Genomic DNA, 27568 nt, shown 5'->3' with positions numbered 1-27568 from the left:
TGTTACAGTAAGCTGTCCATCAGTATTTATGACAGATGAAGTTGCAGTTATGTAAAAGGACATAGATGCAGCCTCTCGCTGGGTATTTGGGCACATTTCCAGCACTCTGAGACACAGCACGTATAACAATAGCCTTGAAGGGATTTTAGTATTACACATCTGTGAAGTTAGGAGATGGATTCTAAAAATAATTGTCAAAATCAATGGAGCTGAAGAGAAGACTCTTTGTCTCTAGTACGAGTCAGTCTGCCAAACTGAATCCTACATTTCAAATAATGTAACCAACAAAGTGTTTTGCCTTTGCTTGCCCTTGCTTGCTTCAAAGCGGAATGTGAACACCGTAGAAACACAAACACACTTCTGCTAATGAGAGTGTTGGTGGTTAATGAGCTTTTCACAACCTTGAATTGTCTCTCAGTCCCACTTGAAGCTGCGGTTAGTTGGGAATATTTGGTTTAATTGAACCGTAAATTACTCATGAACATGTGACCGTTAAGGTGTGTCATCCAAGCACATACACACACCTGCACATCTGTTTGTTGGGTGCTTTGTGACTGTGTGCACCTGTTGACTGCTGTGTGGAATGACTGTTGACAGTGACAGATGCCAGGTCAACAACACTCTCTTTGAATTAAGCATGCCTGACAGACAGCATTTTAGTCAATCTTGGTTTGTTTGCACACGTTCAGGCGCAGTTACCTTGGCTGTGTGTCGAGTGTTTACTCTGGTGAGAGCAGAGGAAGAACCAGAAGGAGAAGAAATGAAGGCAGGGAGGAGGTGCAGACTGGAATTTTAAATGCTGATGTGGCCAGTGTGCAGATCTGTGTTACATCAGAAGCATCTAAACTGTGCAATGCGTAAAGCTTTGGTTGAAAAAGGGCATTTGTTGGGACAAGTTTTTACATGGAAATTTACTATACATTAGGCCTCATTGAATGGCTTTATTGCTCCATGATCTTTAGAAACAGGATGGTGGGGTGGAAGATGAGGACTGTATGGGATCTATCTGAGATTAATTACTGCTAGTTATTGAGAGAAAAACACTTTGAAAGGCCTGATTGTTCAAAATATTTTATTGGCTTCATTTATTTATCCCACTAGTTCAACAGATGCACTGTTTTCCACAAAGCTGCAGCATTCCTACATCTGCTGCTTGTTCCTTTCACTGTCTTAAAAATTCAGCAAAGAGGGTGTGAAAATCCCACTTGTCTTGAGAACCAAATTTTGAATACTGATGCTGTACTGAGCTGAGTTCACCCCACTGCAGACCATGCTGCTGTGTCACGACCAGCGTGTGAACAGGCCACAATGTTGGCTTTATTAATCCAAGAGCCACAGAGGGCTGGGCAGGGCTAAAGACAAGAGAATGCCTGGAATTTAGGCCTGGTCTAACACTGCTCCAGACACTGCCGCCAAACCTATGTGCGAGTTGACACGTCGTAGGTGGAGCATTACGTTTGCGTAATCAAAATATTAAAGATTCAGTATCTGCACCAAACTGTAGTCACACCTGGTTCAATCCTATTTCTTACCTTTTTTATTTTAGAGTCTTGCTTTGCAGGTGCAAACACTGTTAGAACTGTGTTTCCCAACGCACAGTGCTGTGAGCAGGTGAACCATGTCGTGATATGACCAAATGAACAGACAGTGTCTGGTAGTTATACCCTTACAGAGGACATAAGGCTGCATGATATGACCAAAATCTCATTTCCCAATATAGATCATTTCATATCCAGATAATGCTACATATCACGATGGAGCACTTTGTCTCTCTTTTATTTAGAAGGTATTTTAGAAGCATGTAACAGGTTCTCTGTCTGACTTTTCACACCCAAACCACGTGACAGAAGTAGCCCCTCTTTTAGCTCTTTGTTTTGTCTCAGCTGGTCACAGTCCATCTCCTGTTCACAGAATTACCCTGTGCAGTGTCATGTTCACTCTCCTCCACGTTTGTTTGTGTTGCTTCCATGTCAGTCTCAGAACCAGCTACCCAGCTTCAGCTATCGTCTGAAGATTTAACCTCTGGGGGCGTGTCAGGGCCTCCAATGTGGGAAGTGGATATCCAGATAACGGATATCTGGACCAATACTTTTCAGCTAATCTCTATATGAATGCATGTAAATAAATAAATTGATTTAAAAATGATGTAAAATCAGATGTAACTTGTTAAAGTACTGCAAATGGACTACAAGCAAAAATCAGAGCACTTCCAATACCAAAAACTTGCCCCTAGCATATTCTGCATTCATTTGCAGAGATCTAGAGATTACTGTCATGCAAATGTCCTGTCAGCACCCACGATGCACAAGAATGCAAAATGTCTGTGTGTCGTGAAGAGTGATTTAGCATGATATGAAACAACAGACGGTTTCCTATTGCCACATGATGCATATCAACATGGTTAGTTCAGGCTGGAGCTTAGCATGCATGCAAATCCTGTCCAAACCTTCCTGCCACAATAGATCTTCACATGCTTTCCTCCCCGTAGGATTTCTTATGCAAAACTACACTGTAGAACACTGTAACCAGTAAAGGAAAGCTGTGAATCTTTGTTAATGCAGAGCTCTGTAGTCATCATGCATACTGTATCACATGTTGACCATTGTAATGCGGGCCTGTTTCAGAGTGCACATTGTGCGGCTTTATCACAGAGGGAGATATGAATTAGTTTGGGTTCCATCGTTTTCCTCTGATCGCCTATAAAGCATGACGTTGCTCATGAGGGAGCGGGAGTGCTGTTCTTAATCTATAATGAAAGCTTTGATCTTTCTGCTCTACAAACAGACACACACACCTCTCTGGCTAATGCTTACACTTGGATTGCATATTTCCTGCATGTCCCACTTAAATCCCTCACTAATGTGATAAGACTGTATCAACAGCTCCAGATAAACTCAGTGTTTGCACTGGCAAGACAGGTGGGAACAGGCTTTATTGTGGCTCGTGCTAAAGGGCAGTCCTGTTGCATATCAACCATGCCATCACTGCAGTGGCTCTGTATTTATTTGCTTACAACAACTTTTAGTAAATAAAGTATTTTTTTCCTGCATCTCTATTTTGCAGCAAAGTACATTTGCATTACTTGAAGCGCTGTGTCTTATACTTGTGTGTATGTGTTTCCTTCCTTCTTACACAGGAGAAGAAATGCAGGCATTCTCCCCAGTTTGGAGGACTTGCTCTTCTACACAATCGCAGAAGGTCAAGAGAAGATTCCTGCTCATAAATTTCTCACAGTGAGTCCCTCAAGTCCAATTCAGCTTTACAGCACTAATAAGTGCATCAACACCAAGTTGTCTCTTTGCTTCCTTATCACTGTGTCCATTCAAAGGTGTTTCTAAATACTCTTTATTTTAGGCACTCAAAGCCACCGGGCTTCGCTCTGGAGATCCCAGACTGAGGGAATGCATGGAAACCCTCAAAGAAACTCTAAAGAACACATCAGACGGCGTTACGCTCGACAGGCACCTATTCAAGAAGTGAGACTTGTCGTGTCTTGTCATGCTTGGGTGTTTTCTCTGCATCACGTACACCTACCATAGAGGCACTTGTTATCATGTTTCCCAATTGCCTTTTTTACTGTCGTCAGCCTCAAAAAGCATAATCTATATTTTGCTGAGCATATTTTTGTAAATGGGCAAATTCAAACATACTTAATTGTTTAAATTTGCATATTCCATGAATGCAAAAATATATCCATCAAAGAGCACTTAGTCAGCAGTTCAGTTTTTGTGAGAAATTCTATGATCCCTCTGTTCCTTAATGCAGTAAGAATGATATCAACAGATGTGATGTAAGATTATGCATCACTGGCAGCTTGTCATGAATATTGAATTAAGATTCAAGTATAGTGTATGTTAAACACCAAAGTTTCTAATACTGTAATGGCACTATGGTACTACTTTTCTTCTATAGCGAAGGGTTGTAATTAACGTAGTTCAGTACTGTGCTTTTGGCACTTTGTATGGTATGAAAACCACTAGCTCTCTTCACCCCACTAAGTCTTGAAGAGAGAAGTACTCAGCATGTTTGATACATTCATGGTGGGGAAAAAGCAACAACCAACACACTCTGATGTCAATAAAAGTGCAGCATAATAAGTTAGATAGTATAATCCAGAGTTTTCTTTGAGCAACTCATTGAGGAAAACCACCATCGTCCTTTATGTCTTCAAAATACAAGTCAATAGATTTTGGTGCACAGGAAGTTGTCAGTTTAGTTCACGTCCTCTACTGCGTGTTGTGGAACCAAATCTGAAAAATGATTATTCTAGGAGTAACACATTATTGCCTATGGAGAAGTTTGTTTTGGGCATTGTGGGATTTATTTGAATGACTGACGCCGGAGTGGTTGTCATTCGTTTGTCCACTTCTCTCAAATCAAACGTTTTCCTGTGGTAACCTGAACTAGGAGCATCAACACGTCCCTGAAACCCTGCGATACCCTTTGTCCATGGTTTGCCGCGGTCTGTGGTTTGAAAATGATCATTCATCACAGTACGGATGAAGAGCAGCTGCGATACGATGAAGCGTCTTCATCAGCCACTTTTATTAACATCCATAGAAGTTTGTCAGACTACAAGGTTGCAAACTTGGTTGACAAACTTTTCGTTCAGTTGCATGCAGTCACAATACTTTAGCATCCTGTTTGTGGTTTATTCATCAGGTGTGTCCAGAGCAACATTGTCCTGCTCACTCAGGCCTTCCGCAAGAAGTTCGTCATCCCAGACTTCCAGTCCTTCACCTCCCATATTGATGAGCTGTATGAGAGTGCCAAAAATCTCTCAGGAGGACAGGTGTGTCCTTCGATCCATGACTTTTTGTTTTCTCTCTCAGCGCATCATCATGATTATTCAGCCCATATAGATTCATCACCATCAATGTATTCTAACAGTCTGGTTACAGCCTGCACTCAACTGGTGCAGGATTCTCTTTGGCAGCAGGTTTCTGTGTTTGTCATGTCATTTAGACCTTTAAAATTTAGAGCTCAAGGTTGACAAAATCAGCATAAATACAGGTTAATAACACAATACCTGTTTTGAGAGCTGTATTGACATTTCGAATGAGTGATAACTGAGAGGATTACAGGTGAGTCTCTATGCTACACAGCCCCTGACTGGTAGCCTTAGCGTCACTGTACTGCAGGAGAGAAACATCTCTCTGGGGTTTGTTGAAAGGCCTGCTGGAAAATGTGTGAACGACTTGCTGCAAAGTAAAGAGAACACTTTGTCCTGAAGTAACTCCCGAAGTGACATATGTATCTGAGGGTGTTTTTTTTTTATGTTTTTATTTTTCCTCTCCGGTCCACAGATGAGGATCTAACCTTTGCCAGTTGTCTTACTGTGTATTGTCAGTGGTGTTAGCTTTCCGTTGAAGCCCGAGCCTCAGCAGACGTCAGCGGTGTAAGCTGAACCGCTGCTGCTCTGACACTCTCTCAGCTGCCTTACCTCTCTTTCAGGTTGCGGACTACATTCCTCAGCTCGCCAAATTCAGTCCTGACCTGTGGGCCGTCTCTCTGTGCACAGTTGACGGACAGAGGTGAGACACAGTCACGAGCACGACGGAGTATCGAAGGGATACTGTGATGTTTTTAAATCTGAGCGTTTTAGTTTCAGTGTTTGTGTGATGTTTCTCAGCTAACGCTGTAATGGCAGCTCTGTGCCGTGTGCATTCCTGTGTTATCTTGGACTTCCTTTAGGTTAAACGGTTACCAGTGGTGTCAGTGAGGAATGCTAACAACCCAGTTTCCATTTAATTTAATGTCAGTGCTAGAAGCCATTCATTCATCATGTTTGTTAGAGGTATCTGTAAACCATTAAATAATACCCCCCCCTTTTAACTTTAAGTGACACATGATAGTTAATGATTCTCAGATGGTGCTGTGCTTTACTGATGTAAGTCTCGGGGGTGGACAGAATAAAAGGAACACCTGTAGAATTAAACTGAGTGTGATAAACACTTTCTTTGTTCAATATATGTTTGAAAGAAGTGTTGATTTAACTGCTTGGTTTACTGTATTCCAGGGCATGGTATTTAAATGTACAGGTCTTGGCCGTCTTGTGTAAACCCCCTTGCATTTCCATGTGAAGACAAAACTAGTACAAGGAGACAAAGTGTAGTATAATGATGTCAGCAGGTGTTTTGATCAACTTGTTCTCCAATAGGCAGTTGTTAAATTACATAGGCGTGTATGTTTGTTATGCTTTTGTAAGAGAGGAAGTCATAAAGATAACAGTAGTAGTGTACAGATCATGTGGTTCTGTTATCATGCCGTAATGCTGTGTTAATACTGACTCATGGTTTTCCCTGAATACCCATCTTATTCTGTGAAATGTCAATGGCCGTTAATAAGAATTGAGTTTTTCATATCTCTTTCATTTTGTAGTCTGCTCTAGTTTCTCATGCTGAACGTGTTGTTTCTAATCATTAACTTTGCAGCTGCCTCGCCTGTTTTGATAACTTGTTATCTTTGTCTTTTGTAGACACACAGTAGGCGACACGAAGGTCCCCTTCTGTCTGCAGTCCTGCGTCAAGCCCCTGAAGTACGCTGTTGCTGTTCACGACTACGGCACAGAGTATGTGCACAGTTTCATTGGGAAGGAGCCCAGTGGCTTGCGCTTTAATAAGCTCTTCCTGAATGAAGACGGTGAGCACTTTAGACTTTTTTTCCCTTCTATCAGGTAATCTTCTCTGACAAGATCACACAGTATTTCCCCTCAAAATATAGTAATGGAGGACTGATTCAGTGTCCTATATGATGTGTGAAGGCAGCCAGTGTTTCCTATATTAGCAGAATTTCACTGAAAAATGAGAAACCTTCATAAAGGTTTATAAAAGAAGAATATTTTGCCTACTTCTTTTACAGTTTTCCTTTTTTTTTTCATTTTTCCAGTAGCTCTGTAGACTGCTCTGTCAATTTACTTACACAGATAGTTACTCAGCATTGCTCGTTGACTGTCAAGCTTTAGTGTTATAGAGAGAAAAGGTGGGAGCTGTGACTGAGGTGCCAAGTGGATGAGTCAGACGCTGGCATTAAAGGACTTTGTGGAAAGGTTTTTTTTTAACAGCGTCATGAAAATAAACATGCATGCGAGTAGCAAGGCAACACATGCATTATGCTGCATAAATACATGGATAATATTATTAATGGGACAATTTTATAAGATGAATCTCATCGTAGTTATCATAGTTGTGGTTAGTATGTTTGAGGAAATGCCTCAGTCCCAAGGCTGGGTCTTAAACCAGCCTGTGTGTTCTTGTCATCATACCCTGTGTGGGAATGTTGCCCTCCTCTGCCAGGATAGCCCCGCGGTTGTTCTGTTGTGTAAGGGGATCACACGCCAGTGAGGCAATGTAGGTGATGTAAGGGCTGTACTTAACAGACCTGGCGGAGGAAGCTGTCCTCTCATCTGGTCATAGAATTTGCCCAGTGTTACAAGAACTAAAGAGGAAGTAGGCTCACTTCACGCAGGAAATAATGGAAGTGGAAGGCAACCATTGGTTAACTCTCCTGTAAGGGAACAGGGCCAGACTTCACTGTATTCTCATTCTTCTTTTTAGATGAAAGTAAATGTGTTGGGCTTAGCAGTTGTTAGCAGTTCTTTTTGCATTCACCCCCTCAGTCCACACATTTGAAAAATGTTACTCCTGCCTGGCTATAAAGACTGAAACATGTTATTTTAATTTCCTGAAACATATTGTTCCCACCAGGAAATTTATTGCAGCCACCGTCAGTTTTGAATGGAGGTACAAAGCTCAGTTTAGGTCATACATCATAGCAGCGATACAAGCGTCTACACAATCTTATGGACATAAACACTTGGTGACTTGCCATGCAGCTTATCAGAACAAAACTACACTCTGCTGCTATTTTATACACACTTTATTATAATTGTATTGCGGGTCAATGTGTGAACTATATGTATTTGATTATGATTGAATGTCTATATACTGAGCCGTGAGACGCCAAGTGACGTGACTGAATGTTTACACTGTGATCCGATGCAGCATGCCAACTGAGCTCTGCTTGTTTTGCAGATAAGCCCCACAACCCCATGGTGAATGCTGGCGCTATTGTTTGTACCTCACTGATAAAGGTAAACGCAGTAAGACTTTCTGTTGTCCTCCTTCATGTGTGTGTTCTTTATGTCCAGTCTGTGTGCCATTTCCTCTGAAACCTCAGCTAGAAGATTCCTTGTATGGTGGGTATCACTGAGCTGCTTTATCAAGTAGATAAAATGAAGGTTATTGTAAATATTGGTAGCAGATAAGGTTGGTTGTTAAACAGCGGCCTAATTTATCTTCGCTTGTTTGAACACAATGAAGCCCACTCCAGATGGCTCACAATAATGCACTTTTTGCTGATTTAACACCCTTTCCACACTTGTCAGACCATTTTTTTCCCTTATTATTTTCTGGTATTGTTACTTACACCATAGACTCGCCAGTGTATTCAGATATTTATGACTCTTGACTCAGCTGGAATTATTTCTAAGTCGCTACCTCAGTCCACTGCCATGTGTCTTGTTGTGTTAGACTTGTACTAATCCCTCCTGAAAGCACTTACCTGCCCCAGCTCACACGCTGTTATCGTCCTTGCTGAAAATAACCCGCATGGACAGCCAGTCAAATGCAGCTGCACGCAGACCAGCCACAATCTGCTCACAAAGACAGACAGGAAGTCACATAATACCTCACCTACCACGGCCCAATGAGTGTGGTGTCACTCTGGTTGAAATGTAACTCAGAGTGAAGACAGATTTACTAGGAGTTTTCTCTCCCCGTGACACAACTCAATCGCCTCAAGTCGAGCAAGCTACAGCTCACAGGATCACTCTTAAGAAAGGAAAGATTTAACCTGATGATGAATGATCATTATTGGGTTTGATTTTTAGTTATTTATCCCTGCCAGGCTCTCTTTGCCTCATTAGTGCTGACACTGAATTATTAGCACTCTCACACACACACACACAGCTCACACCAGAGGTGTCTATAAACACCTTTACTGTCTGCCTGCTCTGTTGCTTCTTACAGCTGCAAGACTTTATTGCAGATATTTGCTTTATAGTATTTCGAAATTGGCTTCTTTTTCGCTTTATTGAATCATGGCATTATGGATTTGTGACACATTTTCTATTAATTGCAACCAAATTGTCATCTTCAAGGACAGATGTTTGATGCTAGCTTATTCTGGAGATGACCTTATGTTATGGTTTTGTCCCAAGCATTCAGACTTTGAACTGAATTCTATAAACAAAGATTCATCCTCTTTACATTCTTATTGATGTTGTAAGAAACAATGTACTGTCAAAGCATGGAGGTGTGATTATTAGTATGTCCTCCTCTACTGTATGAATGATGAAGCTGCTGAAGCATGTGGCCTGTTTGATCTTGGATTTTGGACCTCTTGTATCAGTTGCAGGCAACAGAGTAGCTCTGTTCTGGCACCTGTGTGTTTTCCGAGTCCACATGTTGTTAAAGTCCTATTCCCTTTTTAAAATGTAGTTTTTTCATCTTTGCTTCTTGTGCATTATCACCTTACCAAATAGAACCACATTTAAGTGAATTATACTTGAGCAGTTTCTGTTGACAGGAAATCATTCAGACACAGTGGTATTTGGCTGCAGATAATTATCTTTTTAGAACTGTGATGCTGTTATGCCATGACAGCAAACCAATATGCAGTCAACCAAACTGGAGCCCATAGCCACAACAATGATGGTAGATGGAGATCGGCGATTGTACTCTCTAAACCCCAACAATATCACATGTATAAATTATGTATAAATTGCCTTTTTATTGTACATTTAAAACATGGATAACAACACAGTTGTCACAGTAAGCCATTATACAATAGCGTGTTTTCAAAGTTGGTCTCACAAAAGTTAATCTATAAGCAAAGCACTAAAAATTGCCTTGAGGAACAATGAATAATCCATTGAGGGATCATTAAAGCAGTATGCAAACATCTCAGGACCTTGACAGGAAAATGTTATCATGCGTGAAAAAGTGATTGAAGTAATCAGACCCCCAGACAGTTTTTGGAACTCTTGGGAGGATTATTACTTTTTCATTGTAAGTATTGTAGTGTAAATACTGTACTATGATTGAGGAAAACTTTACTACAAAGGCAGCTTGAGGAAACATCTGACTTTGATTCCAAACTTTTACCAGTGTTAAAGACACATTTGCACATAACACACACGTGGTTTGTCTTAGCAATGTTTCGATCTGTTCTGAAACCAGTGATGTTCAGAAGCCAACTGTCACTTCTTTCTGTGACTTTTTTTTTCATTTTTTCCTTTCAGCATCATATACATACAAGGCAAAACATGTTTGGTCACTGAGACATTTTCCTGTTTCTGTTGCATTCATCACACAGCTGCTCGGCTTTAAAATTCGAAAGTCACAAAATACATAGTCCAGGATTTACAGTTGTTGAGCCACTTAGCATTTTGTGACCTTGCAGTTGTCAAACAGAAGTAGACAGACCGAGACTTTAGAGGAAATTGTGTTAAATGGTAAGCTAAAATATTCGTAAGTTATGTGAGTTAAAGCTGCACTAATCAATATTTTTGTATCAGCTAATGGAGCAACTCACAATCTATAATGTTAAAGGGTTTTAGGAACAAAGCTGTAAAGAATTATCACCCGTCTTTGTAGTTTCCCTCCACTCTAATGAGCATTTTAGCATTTTTTAGCACTTTGATTTGGTTTTATGGTCGGCACTAAACAACAGACACACAAAATTTGCAGCTAGCTGGTAAACAGAGTGGAGCATTTATCAGCTAAACCCAAGAGAGCTGAAAGAGGAGTGAAAACTAAATAAAAAAGTTTTATAGGATGATTTTCCATGGGAACCAAGTGGCCAAGAAATCAATCATAGCTACTTTTTAAGTACAACGCCGGAGTCCAGACATGTTTAGGTATCTTAGCAAAAAGACTAGAAGCACAGGGAGACTGCTAACCAGGGATGTAAGGGTTTTGGGGGTTAGTGCAGGCTGACAGTGCTGTTTTTTACATTGACGTGTGGTCTTTGACCACAGTTTATGGTTTTTGTGTCAATGCAGGCACAATGTTATCAAACCTGGCACCCATAAGGTTCCAGAGGCAACCCACGGTCACTGTGCTAAACTTTTATTTGTCAAGAAATAATTCCAAGATGCAACTTACTCTAAAACCACAAACCATCATGCTAACATTTCATTATGTGTATGTGTTAAGGAAATGTAATACAATGTGTTAATCAGTGAGCTTTAGTGTCGATGGATGTGTTTTTGAATTTAGGATAGAATCAAGCTAGCTTTTTTCCCCCCGGACTGCAGTCTTTATGCTGAACTAGCTAAACATGTCTGGACTACAAGTCTGGATGCAGACAAAAGACTGATTTTGATTTTCTCATCTCACTCTCAGAATGAAAGCACTTTTCCTAAAATGTTGATCTAACTCTGAAACCTTGCGGGCAGAGGTGTGAGCAGATCGGTTTTTAAATCATATATTTCAGGAAATACCACTTATTCCAATGAGGTCCTCCTTCCGTACTCAGTAGCTCTATAAGAGCTGTGCTGCTGTGCTTGTACTAGTCATCACCTCACATTTGCAGAGACAATGTGTGTCTTTGTCCACATTTGCTCACCATTATTATCAGTGTCTCAATGTGTTGTTTTTGTTTTTCTATACTGAAGCACTAATGTCAAGCCGTTGGTCAGGTTGCCCAGTTTGATTAAACCTCGATGGGGAAAGTGTGGGATGGTTGCCGTGGCAGTATGCCCCAAACTGTTGTTACATGGTGCTTGAAGGCTACATGTTGTTGCTGTTTTTGTATGTTGTTGCATATTTTCCAGACTTAGGAACTGTGGGAAATAATGACTGCTGCTGCAGGTCAAATGACGTTGGTAATTTTTTCTTCCTTTTCCATATCTATCTCCTCGCACCCCCCCCCCCCCCCAGTTCTGATTCCCCCCTCTTCTCTTTTTCTCCTCCAATCAGCTCTATAGAAACCCCATTTAGTGACTCTGTGACACTTTTTTCCACACAGTAAAGTGCAGAGTTTAGCCTTTTTATCCTTTTAGACATTTTAAATGTAAAGTTAAAAATCCTCTTTTCCACACCATCCAAAACATAAAGAGTTCAGTATTTTAAATTTGTAACTGTAGCACTTTAAATGTGCATGCGTGTCTGCTTTTCTTTTGCTGTGTTTTCTTTATGGGAATAGGCAGCATCAGTGAGCTTATAGTATGACTTGATAAATGCACACTGAGCTGCAAACTGTGCATTATATTCTCAGAGGAAGACCATTCCTGCCGTCTTTCCCTCCCTCCCCTCTGTTTTGGCTGACAGGCTCTTTGCACAGATGACACATGTTGACCTACAGTAGACACATTAAAGAAAAACACAAACACAAGCACACCTGCATTATGGTAACTCATAATACAAACTTGCCTGCATACACCCACATCTCTGTGTAGTTATACTTTCTATAGAAATACGCCCTCAGTCAGGGCTGCTACAGTTATGAAAAAACTTTTTACAAGGCTTAGGATAATATTGAATCCCTTATTTTGAATCAGTGAGATTGCATAGTGAGATGTAACGCTGAGACATGATTTCCTTTAACTGGCTAAGCTCTCGTAACGCAAATGTCTACTAAATCTTACTGTTAACTTCGAAAGACTTCTTCTTTGTAGCCTATTTGCAAGCCAATCAATTGATATTTTGTACGTACCTGTAAATTCATGGCAAAGCTCACGTGATTTTTAACATTTTAAAATCTATTCACATCTGCTAATTCTGTAGCTTGAATTTGTCAGCAGTAGCATTACTATTATAGTGTTACCTTTTATGATGCTGTGCTTGTCCTCTGCAACATCCCTCAGTGAAAGAACGGTACTAACTGCTTATTCTTTTGTTCTCTCCTCAGCAAGGTGCAAGCAACGCAGAAAAATTTGACTATGTAAGTATTAGATGTCAAAAGTATTCAGAGTCAACTTTTTTGTACTGTAATGCACTGTGCATTCGTAGGTTTTTGTAGGGAGCACAGAACAAACAATAATAAAGGTACTTAGCTGTGACCAATAGAAAAGTGACACAGTAAAGTTTGTTCTAAAATGTAAGTATGCATCCTAAAAAATACTATTGTCAAGTACGGTGTACACTGGTATCCTGCAATGCAGTCGCAGCACACAGCTGGGCATTGAAGAGCCTATAATTGATATTTTGATGACGACAATGTGACAGGGTAGTGATGAAGCCACAGAGAATGCTGTGTTCACAATTTGCTGTGTTCACCATTTTTTTACCCAAATGGACAAGTTACTGTGGGGTAAAAGATTATGGTGAGAGAGATCAAGAAAGATCCAGTATTAGATCTTTGGTAAAACTTTTTATTTTCTCTGTGTAAAGTTGGCAGCGCCTCTCTGAGGTCACAATTTGATGTGCATTGGTGCATGTGTTGTGTGGCTTCCTGTTAGTACGAATCATAAAAGTACTTTGATTTCTTGTATGCTAACAGCAAAAACTTGCGTAGTATGACACCTTGTTTATAGTGCATACTGTTTACAATTAGTACGTAGTGTGGAACTGGGACACAGCTAATATAATTTTAGAAATGCCAATCAGAATTTAACCTCACACCATGAAGGCTGTTGATCACTTTGTCACTCTTAACGCTGCCACCACTCTCCCTGCAGGTCATGAACTTTTTGAAAAAGATGGCCGGGAACGAATACGTGGGTTTCAGCAATGCCACGTAAGTCCCTCCAGATCATGTTTCTAGATCTCTTCCTTCACTCACCAGTAGACAACACACAGCTTGCTACAGTCTGTGGGTTCACCTTCAATTAGAACCGTTACCAAAGCCTCTAGCACACTATCTACTGGGCCACATGCTACATGTCTTTGCATTTGCAAACATAAACAGGATGCACACAAATTAGACTGTTTTCCAGTCATTACCTCTTGATGAGAAAATGAAATTAAAAAGAAACTAACTTTGAGAATGGTAATGAAGCTTGAATGCTCTGTTTAACTGCCACTAGCAGAGTGGTCAAAAGAGTCAGCCTTGGACCGTATTACTCACACAGCGGGAGTTAGTGGTTTTATTGAATTGGATGGACATTGAAAATGATGACCAGAATTGACCTCTTTGTCGTAAAAGGTCACATGTGCATGATTCATGATGACTCCACATGCTAACAATGTTTGCGGAAAAAGACCGAGCGCTGGGGCTCATGTTGCAGCGTCATCACATGATGGCACAGCTTGTACTATACACATGAGGGGTGGGGTGACGGAATTCCAACACGCAAGTGCAAACACACACACACACAGTGCAAATATTTCCTTCCTCTATGTAAAAGGAGTGCTCTGCTCTTTGTGTGACAGATTCCAGTCAGAGCGTGAGTCAGGCGACAGGAACTTTGCCATCGGCTACTACCTGAAAGAAAAAAAGGTTTGACCTGGAGAGAGTCAGAAGGCATTGCTGACTATGATTTCCACTGTCTCTCTTGTTTAAGTTTCTCTGTCCTGTAAAACTGAAAAGCAATAACTGTCAGGATGAATCTAAATGAAAGCTTGTTCTTTCACAACCAAAGCTGAAATGTTTGCAAGAGGAGGAGTAGATTACTGCTAGAGGCCCAACCAGGAATCCTGCATTTTTCTATTCCTCAATGGGTTAGGATTGGGTTTTATTCAAAGGCAGCTTGTTCCAAATAGGCACATGCAAACTAAAACTTTTTTGGACCACCAAATCAGATGTACCAGTAAAATCTACAAATGCAGATAGCTGATAGCTGATACTGATCTGGATGCCTCACATGTTTGAAACTCTGTTTCTCTGCAGTGTTTCCCAGAGGGGACAGACATGACATCTGTACTGGACTTCTATTTTCAAGTGAGTGTCAAAGTAATTTGTTTCCAACCCCTTATTCATTTTTAATGACAGAATATTGTTTTTCTGCTTTTTGCTGCTCCTTCGATAGTATTGATTTCATCCCTCAGTGTCCTTACCAGATCCAGTTTCTGCTTCTCGGACAATTTCAGCCACATATCCCTTCCTTACTGTGTTCACTTCCCTGTTTGCCACAGTTGGCCTCTTCACTATAGACAGATTGCTGGCAAATTAAAAGAAAAAACCAATATGAAGTGTTCTCAAAACAGAAATGACACAATTGTCCTTTGTGTGAACCTCCAGCTGTGTTCCATTGAGGTGACCTGCGAGAGCGCCAGTGTTATGGCAGCCACCCTGGCTAATGGGGGTATCTGCCCTATCACGGGTGAGCGCGTGCTGAGCCCCGAGGCGGTGAGGAACACGTTGAGCCTGATGCACTCCTGCGGCATGTACGACTTCTCCGGACAGTTTGCTTTCCATGTAAGTAAAAGTCAAGGAGTAGGGACAGGTTTTCTTTTAGTAGGAAAGACCCGATCGAATACAATAAACCTGTGTATGGTATTCACCCTAGCATGTTAAATACTGCCTGGATGACCACTGGCCAAAACGTAATGTGGACAGTAGTAAATCCGGAGCTTCCACTGAGGATTACCCAGCTGTCTGTAACATTGTCGGCCTCTGGCCTAAACAGAGTGAACTTGGCTCAGGCTGTGCACCCTCACTCAGAAGTAATAAACATAATGTTTTTGGCTTAGAGTCATGAGGAATCTGTACGTCTACTAAGTCTGAAAGATTTATCATAATCAGCATGTAATGTCAATACTGCATAGCTGTCATACCACATCATCGGCCTGAGCTGATGTGAGGGCTGTGATAAGATGGCACATTTCTCTAACTGATGATTTCTTCAAGCAGCGTCGACTTTAACGTTAACGTTGACTTTCCGTTTTCAGCTTTGCGCCCTCGCCGTGCTGCTACTGTAGACACACACACAGCTGATCTTCTGTTACATAACTGGTCTATTGTCCCTGTTGCAGGTCGGTCTGCCGGCCAAGTCTGGAGTAGCAGGTGGGATCCTGCTGGTCGTGCCCAACGTGATGGGTGTTATGTGCTGGTCACCTCCACTAGACAAGCTGGGCAACTCAGTCCGAGGGATACAGTTCTGCACAGTACGTACTGTCTGGAAACAGGAGAGCAGATCTCTGCACACCTGCAGTGTGTGCTGGTACAAAGAATACAATGAAAATGGTTTCAGCGTTTAACTAGATCAAAGAAAAATATCTTCTTTCTCTTCCGATATTGAAAGCTCCAATGAGAAGTTTGGTGACACGACCTTAATGTACTTTCATATTAGTTAATAGCATAGTGAAATATATTTGGTGTTATCAATGAAAAGTTGGCAGTTTCTAAACCAGTCCTTGAAAATGTAGACCTGTTTTACTGTTTTAGGCATTACTGATATTCATATTTTCTGAAGGAAATGTGTTTAAAGTATGTCAAGTGACTGAACCTATTTGATAAGTAAGTGATGGTTGGTGTTTACCTGGATTTTTCAGTTGAGATCTACTGAAATTGACTTTTTTTAACTTGGAGTCATCACAATGAAATGTCAAATAGAAAAGTGCAGGTAAATGAATATGATTGCCCCTCCCACGTATCTATCTGTCTTCTCATTCCAGGACCTAGTGGAGCTTTTCAACTTCCACAACTACGACAACCTGAGGCACTGCGCCAGGAAGCACGACCCCCGCAGAGAAGGAGGGGACCAGCGGGTAAGGACGCACGACACCAGGTTGGGAAGAAAAACCATCAAAAACAGCAACCCTTTCCCTCATCATACACACTCACCAAAATGGGGGTCACACTGAGGTCAATGTGGAGCTCTTAGCACTCTGCAGATTTTTTATTTCAGACCCTCTGAACATTTCTTTCTAGTTTGGTCTTTTTTTCTTGAAGTGAATAGATAAAGTTTAGTTCTTAAATTTGCTATAATAAAATGTAACACGTACACACACACACACACAAAAGGAGGGAGACTAATTTGTTATTCGTGTCAATTGAAACAGCTGCAATCCTTCGGACCAATGGATTACGAGAGTCTCCAACAAGAGCTAGCTCTGAAAGCCCCCCTTTGGAAAAAGGTGTCCTCCACTGAGTCGCACCAGGACTGCTCCACCACTGTAGTCTATAGGATGGACAATGTCGCCGAGTGAAATTAAAAAAAACAAAAAACAAAAAAAGGAGAGCAGCCTGCCCCCCCACACCCCACCTTGACTGATCTCTCTCCCCACCTCTCGCAACACCACCATCATCTCTCCTCACCTTTGAATATTTATATATAAATTATGTAGAGGATTATTTATTGCTTGTGAAGCGGATACTGTGCGGACCGACTGGGAAGCCTTTTTGTTTTTATTTGTGATGGAAAAATGGGACGAGTTACTGCTTGTTTATTTTGCTCTGAATTCCAAATGAACTGGTAGCCGCTGCCGGCTCGTTGCCTCGGTGTGTGTAGGATCTGATGCACAGCGTGTAGCTTGTGCTCTCACCACCTTTTATTACAGTGGGGTTTTTTTTGTTTTTTTGTTGACAGAATCCTCTTCAAAAAAATGTAGGCTATGAGTTCATTTGAAATTCGCTTTTACATTTACCAAAGAAAAACCATGTATGAGGGTGTTGGCTTGTGAGAATCTTCAGTACATTCAGCTTTTAGACCAACAGTCTTTAAATTGACATTCAGACTACTTTGTGGGGGTGATTTCTTACTGTAGCTCCACACTGAGGCCTAAGACTCTAGTGAACATGGCAGTATATAAAATGTGATCTTGGATTATTGATGTTTTGGGTCAGAGGAGATTATCGATAACATATCAGTTAGCTTTGAATGGCCGGGCTGGAGTGCAGCAGTGTTACGACTAACATGACATATTGTCTAAGTTCTTTTTTTATTGTATGAATTCTGAAGGGATTTTAATAATGCAGGTATTTTGCTCTTTTAATCTTACATGCTGGACCTTGAAAGGAAAAATCAACCCAAAAACTGAAAGCCTATTTGAGTCACAATTGACGATCGTGCACAGAACTGATTACAAAGAGTTAGCCTCTCGTCCTGTTTGGCACTTTAATGATAAAGTAGAACATTAAAATAGAAGCACCTGTACCATCTTTTTCTAGGTGCTTCAGCTCTGAAAGACATTATACTTGCCTACAGATGTCTGAAATAGGAGAAGCAGATGTTTATGAATTGAGAATAGTGGGAAAACCTCCCATTGGAGTGACTTGATATGCAAAAGGGTTGCAGGACATTCTTAGGACCGATACTGCACATACAAATGTGCAGTTTCTAATTTTCTAATTACTTTGAACATCAATTTTAATCAAACTTTGAAATATAGTGCCTCCCTCCATCCCTTTTAAAACACAGTGCAAAATGCATATTAACTTGACAACAGACTGTGGTTTTGAAAACTCTGGGAAGTAAAAACAGATCGGAGTTTGAGAAACACAGCTGTTGTGCACTGAGATGACTTTAACAGAGATGGCATAAAACTGCAGTGTAACTGGACCCAGATCAGTTTCTGTGCCTGGATTGTAGTTTGGGCTGATTTTTCAGTAATATGATGATAATGTGGGAAGTAAAAAAGAAAAAGGTTGGCTCAACTAAACAGCTCAGGTGAGACGACTAAAACCAGCTGTCTTCAGCTCCTCGTGGAGACTGTCATGGACTGGCTGCACCATTCTGAGCTGCTGTTGAGTTTAGGTGGGGTGTGTGTGTGTGGCTGGTTGTGCCATGTTTGCACTTAGTACGATGTCAGGGGAGGGAATGTGTGTTCATTAGGTGCAACTTCCAGTTGAAAAGCCCCCCGTAGTCTGCGTGGGTCTGACCATGCAGTCAGACAGGACACCTTCAGAGGGATGAAAAGTTGGAATTACAATATCAAATGCATGTAATTAAATTGAGTTAGATGCCTCAAGTCCATTGAACACACAAACACACAAAATGTAATCAGTGTTGTTTGTATAGTTCTCAGTGTGTTACGCTTTCCATATACTTAAATGACTGTACTACTGACTGTACGTAGTGGCAGGTGTATATAGCTTTTAGGTGTGTGTCTGTACATGAGTGATGCTCCTCAACAGCAGACCAGAATGTGTGCTGATATATGCTTCAGACGTTCCGATTTTATTATAATGCCTCCTGCAGGAACTAGAAATACTTGCACATGACTGTGATGTCAGCAGATGCCTTAGATGTCGCTCTACTGTGACGGTAGTGGGCAGGGTGGGGGTCATTGTTCTAACTGTACATGTGGTGTTTGGCACTAGGCTTGACTTGAGCTCAAAGTGATGGCTGATGGAGCCAATAATAATACCCTGTTATCACTTTGTCAAGTTTTGTCTTGCATTATTCTTTTTTCTTTTCTTATGTCATGGACGCCTGTTAGTGTGTTTTTGTTTCTGCTCATTATTGTGTGGAGGTACAAAGTATTCAAAAGCCTCTGTCATCATTAATCCTCTTTAGAAATGCTGCTCTGCAGAAAAGCCATTTCCCTGGTCCTCCTACAGTGTTTTCTAGTTGAGTCTGTTGGCTACAGTAAATGACTTCATTCTTGGATCTTGCTGCTTTCTGCTAAAAGTGTTGCAGTCTTGTCTTGACTACATTAGAAATCACTAAAATAAGTATAAGTTGGTCGGTGCTTCTATCTTTTGAAATCATAATCCTTGAGATTGTCATTATCTCAAACCCATCTTCTGATATCATTTATGGTTAGCATTTATTAACTGCATTTTAACTTAGAAGTTGCATCCGTGTATAGTAGTTCCCACAATCAGTGGCGGAGTCCGCCATTCCTGTGCTGGGTGTAAAATTGTGCCCGCATGCACAAGAGGTTCTCAGGAAAAGATGTGTGCATATGCTGGGTGAAAGGAAGAAGGCAAGACTATCTATCATGTGATAATCTGCAGTTACCACCAGTGCCCAGAGGTGGATTTAGGATTCTGATTTTAAATGTGCTAATACAGTGTGTTACACGGTCAAATTCCAGAAGCAGTGACGAAAACTTTCAGGTTTTCTTCGTGGTGATGAATCCGGCTTCATTTTGTTATTTTAACATTAAACGAGTCACGGAGGCAGATACTGGCTGCAGTAAAACTCTAAGAGTAGCTCTCATTTCAGATTGTCATCTCAGGTTGGGCCGCAGCCTCAGTCTTCTTTTTTTCCTGATCTGTCTTTAAGAACCAGTCATGGGTTTCCTTTTCTTGTATGAGCGTGAAGGACATTGGTGTCTCATTTCTCACAATGTACGAGCCATTGTTTCTATGCCACGGGGTCATTGTCTCTCTCTCATGGACACAAAAATCTAAAACACGTGTCTGTATCTCCACTAGACTGGACCAGAGCAGCGTCGACAGCAGACTGACTTAACCTTATTGATACCAATCAGGGTCGATGAGCAGATCTGCTCCACTTTGCTTTGCTGAATCAGTGATAAACAGGCCTGATGTTGCTTTGTGTCATACTTGAAGTTTGTAATCAGAATCCCTTCACTCCTCAATGTGTGATTATCACCCTGAACAATCAAACTCATGACAGAGGGGCTTTTGAATGCAGCTACCAGTATTTCCATGGAAATCATCAGATTTTTATGGCTCATGTTATGTATGTAATATATCCTGGTGTTCATTTTTTTTTCTCTGTAAATTCTCATTCTCCATCTTGCATGCATGTTTTTGTATGATTTGATGAATGTGTTTTTAATCCCATGAAATCAGTCTGTTTTACCTTCCACATGTCTTTAAATATGTTGATTTGTGTCTTGGGCGTATTGACAAGCATATGAATTGCATATGAAAAGTGATCACTACCATTACAGTTGGTGACCTTGGAGCTGTGAGGTTCTCTAATGTTTTGGTCCGATGTTACATATTTATTTCTACACAGTTTCACAAGCAGAGCTTTAGGGCCAAAGACTCATCGTTGAAGTGCAAAGTGCAAATTTTAAAAGTTGTTACAAAACCTGAAAAGCTACAAACCAAACATTTTGCCAAACAAACAGTAGATGAAGCCGTACAGTTCCAAGCTCAAGACTGTCAAACTTTTATATGTTTTGATTTCCTTTTGTCAGTCCACACGATTGTAAATCTGTATGTAAAGTCTCCATAAACTCCATGATGTGTCCTGTGTGCTTGGAGAAGACTCAGACATGAACTTCAGCTTCTCGGGCTGTGATGGACTGGCAGACATGACGGTGAAAGTGGTGTTAAGACTTTTTAGCCTTGGTGTCCCTTGCATAAAATGTAATAAAGCACTGTTATAAATCATCTGATTTTTTTTTTTTTTTTTTTTTAATGCGCCCATAACTTTTCTTTAACCACAACATCCACCATTTTTTTTCTTTTTGAGAGATGTTTTCTGACCGACTCAGTGCTGCGCCTCTCGCTGCAAAAACACTCTTAAAAACAAAAAAGAAAAGAAAGACTGTTCCATCCTTCCCTCCATTGTCTATACCGCTTATTGTGGGGTCTGTGGGGCAATTTAGAGCCACCAATTAACCTGCATGTCTTTGGACTGTGGGAGGAGAGAGAGAACATGCAACCTACACAGAAAGACACCAGGGTCAAACCTGGAGCCTTGTTACTGTGAGGCAACAGTGCTAATAAATTATACTGCGTTCATCAGCAGTGCTTTCTTTTTAGGAGTTTTAGGAGGAGGAGAAACAAAAGTCAAATCAAAAAGCTGCTGTATGCCGCTTAGAAAAATGTGGTTTTATCCTTTTCTACATTCTAGTAGTAGTTCTCTCTCCTGTCATGTGTACATACAACATACAACATGTGTGACACGGCCATCTCCTGCTGCCACTGAAGGACGATTGCAGTTTTCAAATGTGATTAAAGCAGTGCCATAATATCACAGGCATGGCCTAAACTACCAGAGCATTTTTATTTTTATAAGAGGATTTTAATATTTCTGGCTTAATGTAGGCGACTCTTAGTGATGGTGTTCTAAAACACACCTGATCCCCCAGGGTTAGAGGCCTGCTCTCTCTTACTTAACGTCTGTACTGATTCCCCGAGCAGAGAATGCCTCTTTCTGAAAAGACGCCTCATAATTCTCCGTATTGTAGCTCAGTGTTTCCCAGTCCTGGTCCTGGAGCGTCTGGAGCAACCTGAAACTAAAGCAGCTAAATGGAATTCAGCCCTCATTTTATGATTTTATGATTATTTACATCCTTTATTTAAAGTATTGCTGAGAGAATAAAGCAGCATTGGGACATTTCATTTGTTAGTGGCTGTAAACAGTTAGAAAACAAGACGTTTGTAAGGCTGAGCTGTACTTTCCTGATATGTTAACATTTAGATTTTATCAGTTGAGCTGATTTGAAGCTAAAATGAAGATTATGTGTCAGACAAAGTTCCAAAAGCAAGCAAACACATCATATTCCTCCAGTACAGGTGTCCAGATTTACTGCAGAGGATGAAGAAACGTGGTGTTTGTTTTTGTAAACATTCTTGAGCAAAATTCGCAAAAGAAATGACACCGGTAGGAAAACTGCACGTCCACTGACCAAACACAGATGTGAGAATGAAGCCTAATCCCAACATGGCTTTGCTTTTTTCTTCTAGAGTTGTGTGTGTTTCTGCGTTTTTAATGTGTTTTCGGTGCGGGCCTCGTTTTTACTGCCTGAACCTGTTCCTGAAGCAGGTCAGGCCTCTTGCTGAGCCTCGCTGGAGTAAAGACGCTCTTATTTGGGTGACATGAGGCAGTTTTGCTCCTCTGATCATCATATCTGAAGCTTTTACATCATCCTTTGCTTTGGTTTCTTTTTCTCAGCCACTCTGATGGCTGCTGTCAGCTATTGAGAGTTGTACCTTTTTTTTTTTTTTTGAATTTTGAATATCTTCCTGCTGCTTCAGACAAAGTACTGGCTATCTGTGTTAGAACGCGTCAGGCTCCCTTCTGTTTGTACACACAGCTGCTGCTCTGCTGCTGGGGACTTCATCACAGAGTTATGCTGCAAAACACACGTCGGCTCAGTGAATAGATAAAAAATCTCTTTAAAATATAACATTTTCAACACCACTTCTCACTTCATATTTCATAAAACATCTGATTCCCATAGTATAACATTGCATTAATAATATTCATAATTTCAGATACAGCTTGTATTGATATTTCAGTGCAGTTTAGTATCTATTCAAATGATTTTTTTTAATTTCCAATTTTTTTTCTCATGTTTTCAACCTGATTCCCGTGTGCTGGTAAGTCTTGTAGCTTTGTGTGCAGTGGTAGCCAGCTGAGGGGGATTGTCTTTCATGATTAGATAAGTGCATTTTCAACTTTTGTCTCAATATGGGGAAAAATATCCAAATTCAAGCTGAAGTCTGGTGACGTTCTGTGGTTTTTCTGATTGTCAGCAAATCCCATGACGTGTGTGTGTGTGTGTGTGTGTGTGTGTGTGTGTGTGTGTGTGTGTGTGTGTGTGTGTGTGTGTGTGTGTGTGTGTGTGTGTGTGTGTGTGTGTGTGTGTGTGTGTGTGTGTGTGTGTGTCAGAGCCTGATGCATCTCCTTCCACTGCCGCAGAGCTCCACTGTTGTGCACAAACTATTAAAGACGCATCAATTGTTGCACTGGGAGACATGCTCCTTAATTACCATGAACACACACACACACAGAACAGGTTTGAGTGACGATTGGTGGGATTAGCGGACAGTAAGAAAAGCACAGAATAACTCCAGCCTCATCGTTTCAGATTAATCTGAGAATGAAACTGAATTCAGAGCTGCTTAGAAATTAAAAACGTAGTGTTGGTCTTAAAGGAAGTAACTAGTCCCTCTGAGTCTGTGGTCCTTCTGCAAATGTGCTCTCTGTCTGTCTGTCCATCTGTCTGTCTGTCTGCACAGGTCAAGTCTGTCATCAACCTGCTGTTTGCTGCCTACACAGGAGACGTCTCTGCTCTGAGGAGGTGAGCAGCTAACACTCTCCTCTGTTTGTGGCTCTTACTAACTTCTAATTTTGACTTTTTTTTTCTCCTCCTTTGTTACCCAGTGTAGAGTAAACAGCTTGTAATCATTTTTATTTCTGCACTTTGGTGCTCTCAAGTGGCGGCAAGAGGAACTTTTGAAAACCCCTGTGGAGAACAAACAAAATGTCCATCTGCAAAGCTGATTTGAAAAATGTTCTAAATCCAGTGGTTTACATCTATGGTTACTAGCTTTCAGCCTTCTTTCCTAAAACCGTTGCTATGTTTCTTGGTGCATTGCTGCCACCAGTAGTTCAGGGGAACTGTGTGACACCGTAGGCAGACCTGCATCACTCGTGTGTGCACACAAGCTCCATAGCTCCTCTAGAGGTCAGAAACTCCACAGGGCACCTTTAAGTAGAAGGAAAGTGTGTGTTTGCATTCTGTGGCATTTTAAAATTAAATAAAGCAACTTGTATTTTCTGGGGAGATGGCATCAGTTTATCAGTTACTCTTCTGTCTTTCAACCCCAAACGGTTACATTGGCTAATAAGACATGTTAAACAATGCAGCGATGGTTGCTAGAGCCAGTTATTTAGTCAGTTACACAAACTGTGTGTGTGTGTGTGTGTGTGTAGGTTTGCGCTGTCCTCCATAGACATGGAGCAGAGGGACTACGACTCTAGAACTGCCCTCCACGTGGCAGCAGCTGAAGGTAACAGGCTAAAGTCAGTTTTTTCACATATGAAAATCTGATTAGAAGAAAAGGAAGAGAGGAAAAAACAGAAATACGTTCAACCCTCTTCACAGATTTATTGGTCTGGGGCTGTTTTGATGCTACTTCTAAATATGACTAATGTTATGGCTACAGCATACGTGTATTATATATATATGTGTGTGTGTGTGTGTGTATAGACTTCACAGTGTTAAAGGTAAGCTTTGTGTTTTGATCTGCTCTCAGGACACATAGAGGTGGTGCGCTTCCTCCTGGAGGCCTGCAAGGTGAACCCAGTACCCAAAGACAGGTGAGTCCACACCTCTGTCACCACTGAGGTCTTTCTCACCATCTTTTCAAGCAGAAGGTCTTTTGCTTTTCCCACCTCCGTCCTGTTTACATACTGGGATCAAATACACATTCCTTTTTTTTTTTTTTGTCTGAGGGACTATAATGACTAGATAACTGATAGATTGTGGTGCCCATTGATTACAGGTCATACGCTGACACCAACATCTCTATTTTCCAACTCAACATAACAGCAACATAACAAAGATGTTTTGGTAAATGGTAAAAATACATTTTTATTTTCTTCAGACCAGTCAACCAATGGTTTATCACAGTGATTATTCAGTCTCTATTTCTAAGTTTACTTTGTTAGTTTACCAACAGAGGGCTGCTACAGTGTCTGCAGTTCTGGACAAGTGTGATGTCAGTTTGCTGTATCAAGAGGTTGCTGTTAAGCAATAAAGAACAGTTTTAACATGACACCATGGTAGATGATACTGGAAGTGGCCTATCTGAAGCAAGTTTTCAGGACATTCATCTAAAACGTACATATGGTGATGCTCATGTACTTTGTCCTGTGTTTGGACAGCAGTGATGCTTTAGTCGATGGGCTGAAAGGTTCAAAAGTGTTGGTTTTAATAGGCACTTTTTTGGAACTTTTTATTGATACATTGATTCTATTTTGACAAAATATCGACAAAGACAAGACACAAACAAAGAAAAGAGCAGCTTTAAACCACTAACAAGTGATGCATGAGAGGAACATACAGCTGATTCATACCACAAATCTCTGTGAATTCAAGCAGTGTGCCAGATACAGTATATACCAGGCAGCTCAGCAGTGAATTCTAGAGCTGGTAGCATCTGTATTGGGACACATTTTGGCTAAAGGTAAGAGGTGATGATGCACGGTGTTCGTGTGAGCAGCCCATATTGTTTTATTCTTTGTACAGATGGGGGAACACGCCGATGGCGGAAGCGGAGCACTTTGGCCACCACGATGTGGTCACCATCCTGCGGCAGTACCCTGACAAATACAGCCCTGCTGCTGATGGAGACAAGGAGAGCGCTGAGAAGAGCCTGGACAGCCTGCTGTAGGCTGCCGCACACACACCCACACTGCTTTAGGTTTCCATGCAGCAGTGGACGCCGCGCTTCTCTGGAACAACTCTGTACGTTAGTGACCTTCTTTTTGAAATGTGTGATGATGTAGTTATTTTTTTTTAAAACTTTTGCCGCTGTGTCCCCTCTGACGTGCTTTGCTTCCTTGGCTGTACATCGCTGCTCTACTTCGTATCGTTTGAACATATGACACAATATCTGAATATGTGTAATGCAATGTTGACAGTATATCACTCATGTAACCTCAGTACTGTAAATCACATTTGATGGTATCACAGGATATAGTTTGTATCACAGTGTATTAGTTTAGTTACAGTACAGTTTCTGTTCTCTACCTGGCAATATTTGGATAATACTCTGATTGTATTAGTTTTGTGAGCTAGTGAGGTGTGTGGTCTACATTTTCTAATGAATGTCTGATTGTGTAAATGTGTAAAGGCTCACGGGCACCGCGCCGACACCAGAGCCACGTGCCTGTGTGATCTCCACATACCCGCATAAACTCTCAGAATTGTTCTCCCGACTGATGCGAGGCTTCACGTCTCCGCCGAAGTCACTGAAAGATTGTACTCTGAATGTATTTTTCAGTGGCAGCACTTGCAATAGAAGCAGTATGTATTTATTTCACAGAGACTTTAAAGATTCATCCGAAGATGTAAGACTGGGTCATTTTTGTCGCCAGAGTTCGATGTTGTGAGTTTTGACACTTGACAAAGAATGGCGATAAAGTAGGTCGTTTTCTAATCCCTCCCACATCCTCCGTCGCTTCCTGTCATCAGTGTCGGCGAGCAAGTTCCTCCTTAAATGTATAGATTCTGTGACTCCATATGAATATTGTATATTTTTGTTAATTACACAGTTGGGGTCCCCAACACAGAAGAATTTCAGCAGCACAAGGACAGTTTATGAAGCTTTGATGATGACAGTTATCAGTCTGAATGGATCTCTTGCAATAATTCTTGTCCAACTGATTTTCCCTCTGCTCTGCACAGGTATTTCGCTCTTTCACACACATCTAATCCAAATCAGTATATGAATGTACTGTAAGAATGTACCATATCGTCCCCAGAGACATAGATATGCATACTACACAGTAACCTCTAACCTGAACTCCACAGAATGTGTTTCCTGTAGTGCTGTGTTTCCTGAAAACTGGGATTCTATGTATTTTACACGCTGTATTTGCCCTCATTCAGTCAATGTTGAGTGTTCTCGTTAGAGCTTGAAAAAAAAAATAATGCAAAAACAAAAAGCAGTAGACAAAAAAAAAAAAGTGGCCTCCTGCAGTACTGAGCTCCAGAAGTTACAAATGGCAATAAGAGACGGCCTGATGAGTTAACAGGATACCAACACATTCTGTACATGACAAAAAATTAGTTAAACAATTGATAGTTTTATTCATCATTTATGATTTTCATGTTTTTTTGTCATTGCCAGTGACAAACAGTGGACTAAGGATGCAAACTAAATTAACCACTCCCTTTCAATCTGAATTTATTCTGGCCTCCATTTTGCTTCTTTGTCTTTTCTTGTAACAAAATAACTGGCATTGGCTTCATATATATACACACACTAAAGAGGGCCTAGTCTTAAGCACATT

The 27568-nt window shown here is 40.9% G+C and overlaps 1 protein-coding gene across 5 annotated transcripts in view; it reads left to right on the top strand.

The window, feature by feature from the left end:
• The window catches only part of glsb (glutaminase b), a 161164-nt gene that overhangs the window by 4243 nt on the left and 129353 nt on the right, over positions 1-27568 (top strand). The window contains exons 2-18 of one of the 5 annotated variants that reach the window (XM_070837510.1): positions 3137-3233; positions 3355-3476; positions 4663-4792; positions 5455-5534; positions 6479-6642; positions 8034-8092; positions 12916-12948; positions 13685-13743; positions 14379-14445; positions 14836-14886; positions 15187-15363; positions 15921-16052; positions 16563-16655; positions 23785-23846; positions 24482-24558; positions 24805-24868; positions 25800-26052. In XM_070837510.1, coding sequence (XP_070693611.1) covers positions 3137-3233; positions 3355-3476; positions 4663-4792; positions 5455-5534; positions 6479-6642; positions 8034-8092; positions 12916-12948; positions 13685-13743; positions 14379-14445; positions 14836-14886; positions 15187-15363; positions 15921-16052; positions 16563-16655; positions 23785-23846; positions 24482-24558; positions 24805-24868; positions 25800-25944 — 1612 coding nt within the window. In that variant the 3' untranslated portion in view covers positions 25945-26052. Of the gene's footprint in view, positions 1-3136; positions 3234-3354; positions 3477-4662; positions 4793-5454; positions 5535-6478; positions 6643-8033; positions 8093-12915; positions 12949-13684; positions 13744-14378; positions 14446-14835; positions 14887-15186; positions 15364-15920; positions 16053-16562; positions 16656-16949; positions 21205-23784; positions 23847-24481; positions 24559-24804; positions 24869-25799; positions 26053-27568 lie in introns of those variants that run through there. The other 4 variants (XM_070837511.1, XR_011585173.1, XM_070837513.1 and 1 more) reach the window with 4 other exon arrangements.

The sequence above is a fragment of the Pempheris klunzingeri genome, chromosome 10 (genome assembly GCF_042242105.1).
Source record: "Pempheris klunzingeri isolate RE-2024b chromosome 10, fPemKlu1.hap1, whole genome shotgun sequence".
Classification (NCBI taxonomy): domain Eukaryota; kingdom Metazoa; phylum Chordata; class Actinopteri; order Acropomatiformes; family Pempheridae; genus Pempheris; species Pempheris klunzingeri.
Note: the sequence above shows the minus strand (reverse complement) of the source record. Positions and strands in the feature narration are given on the sequence as shown.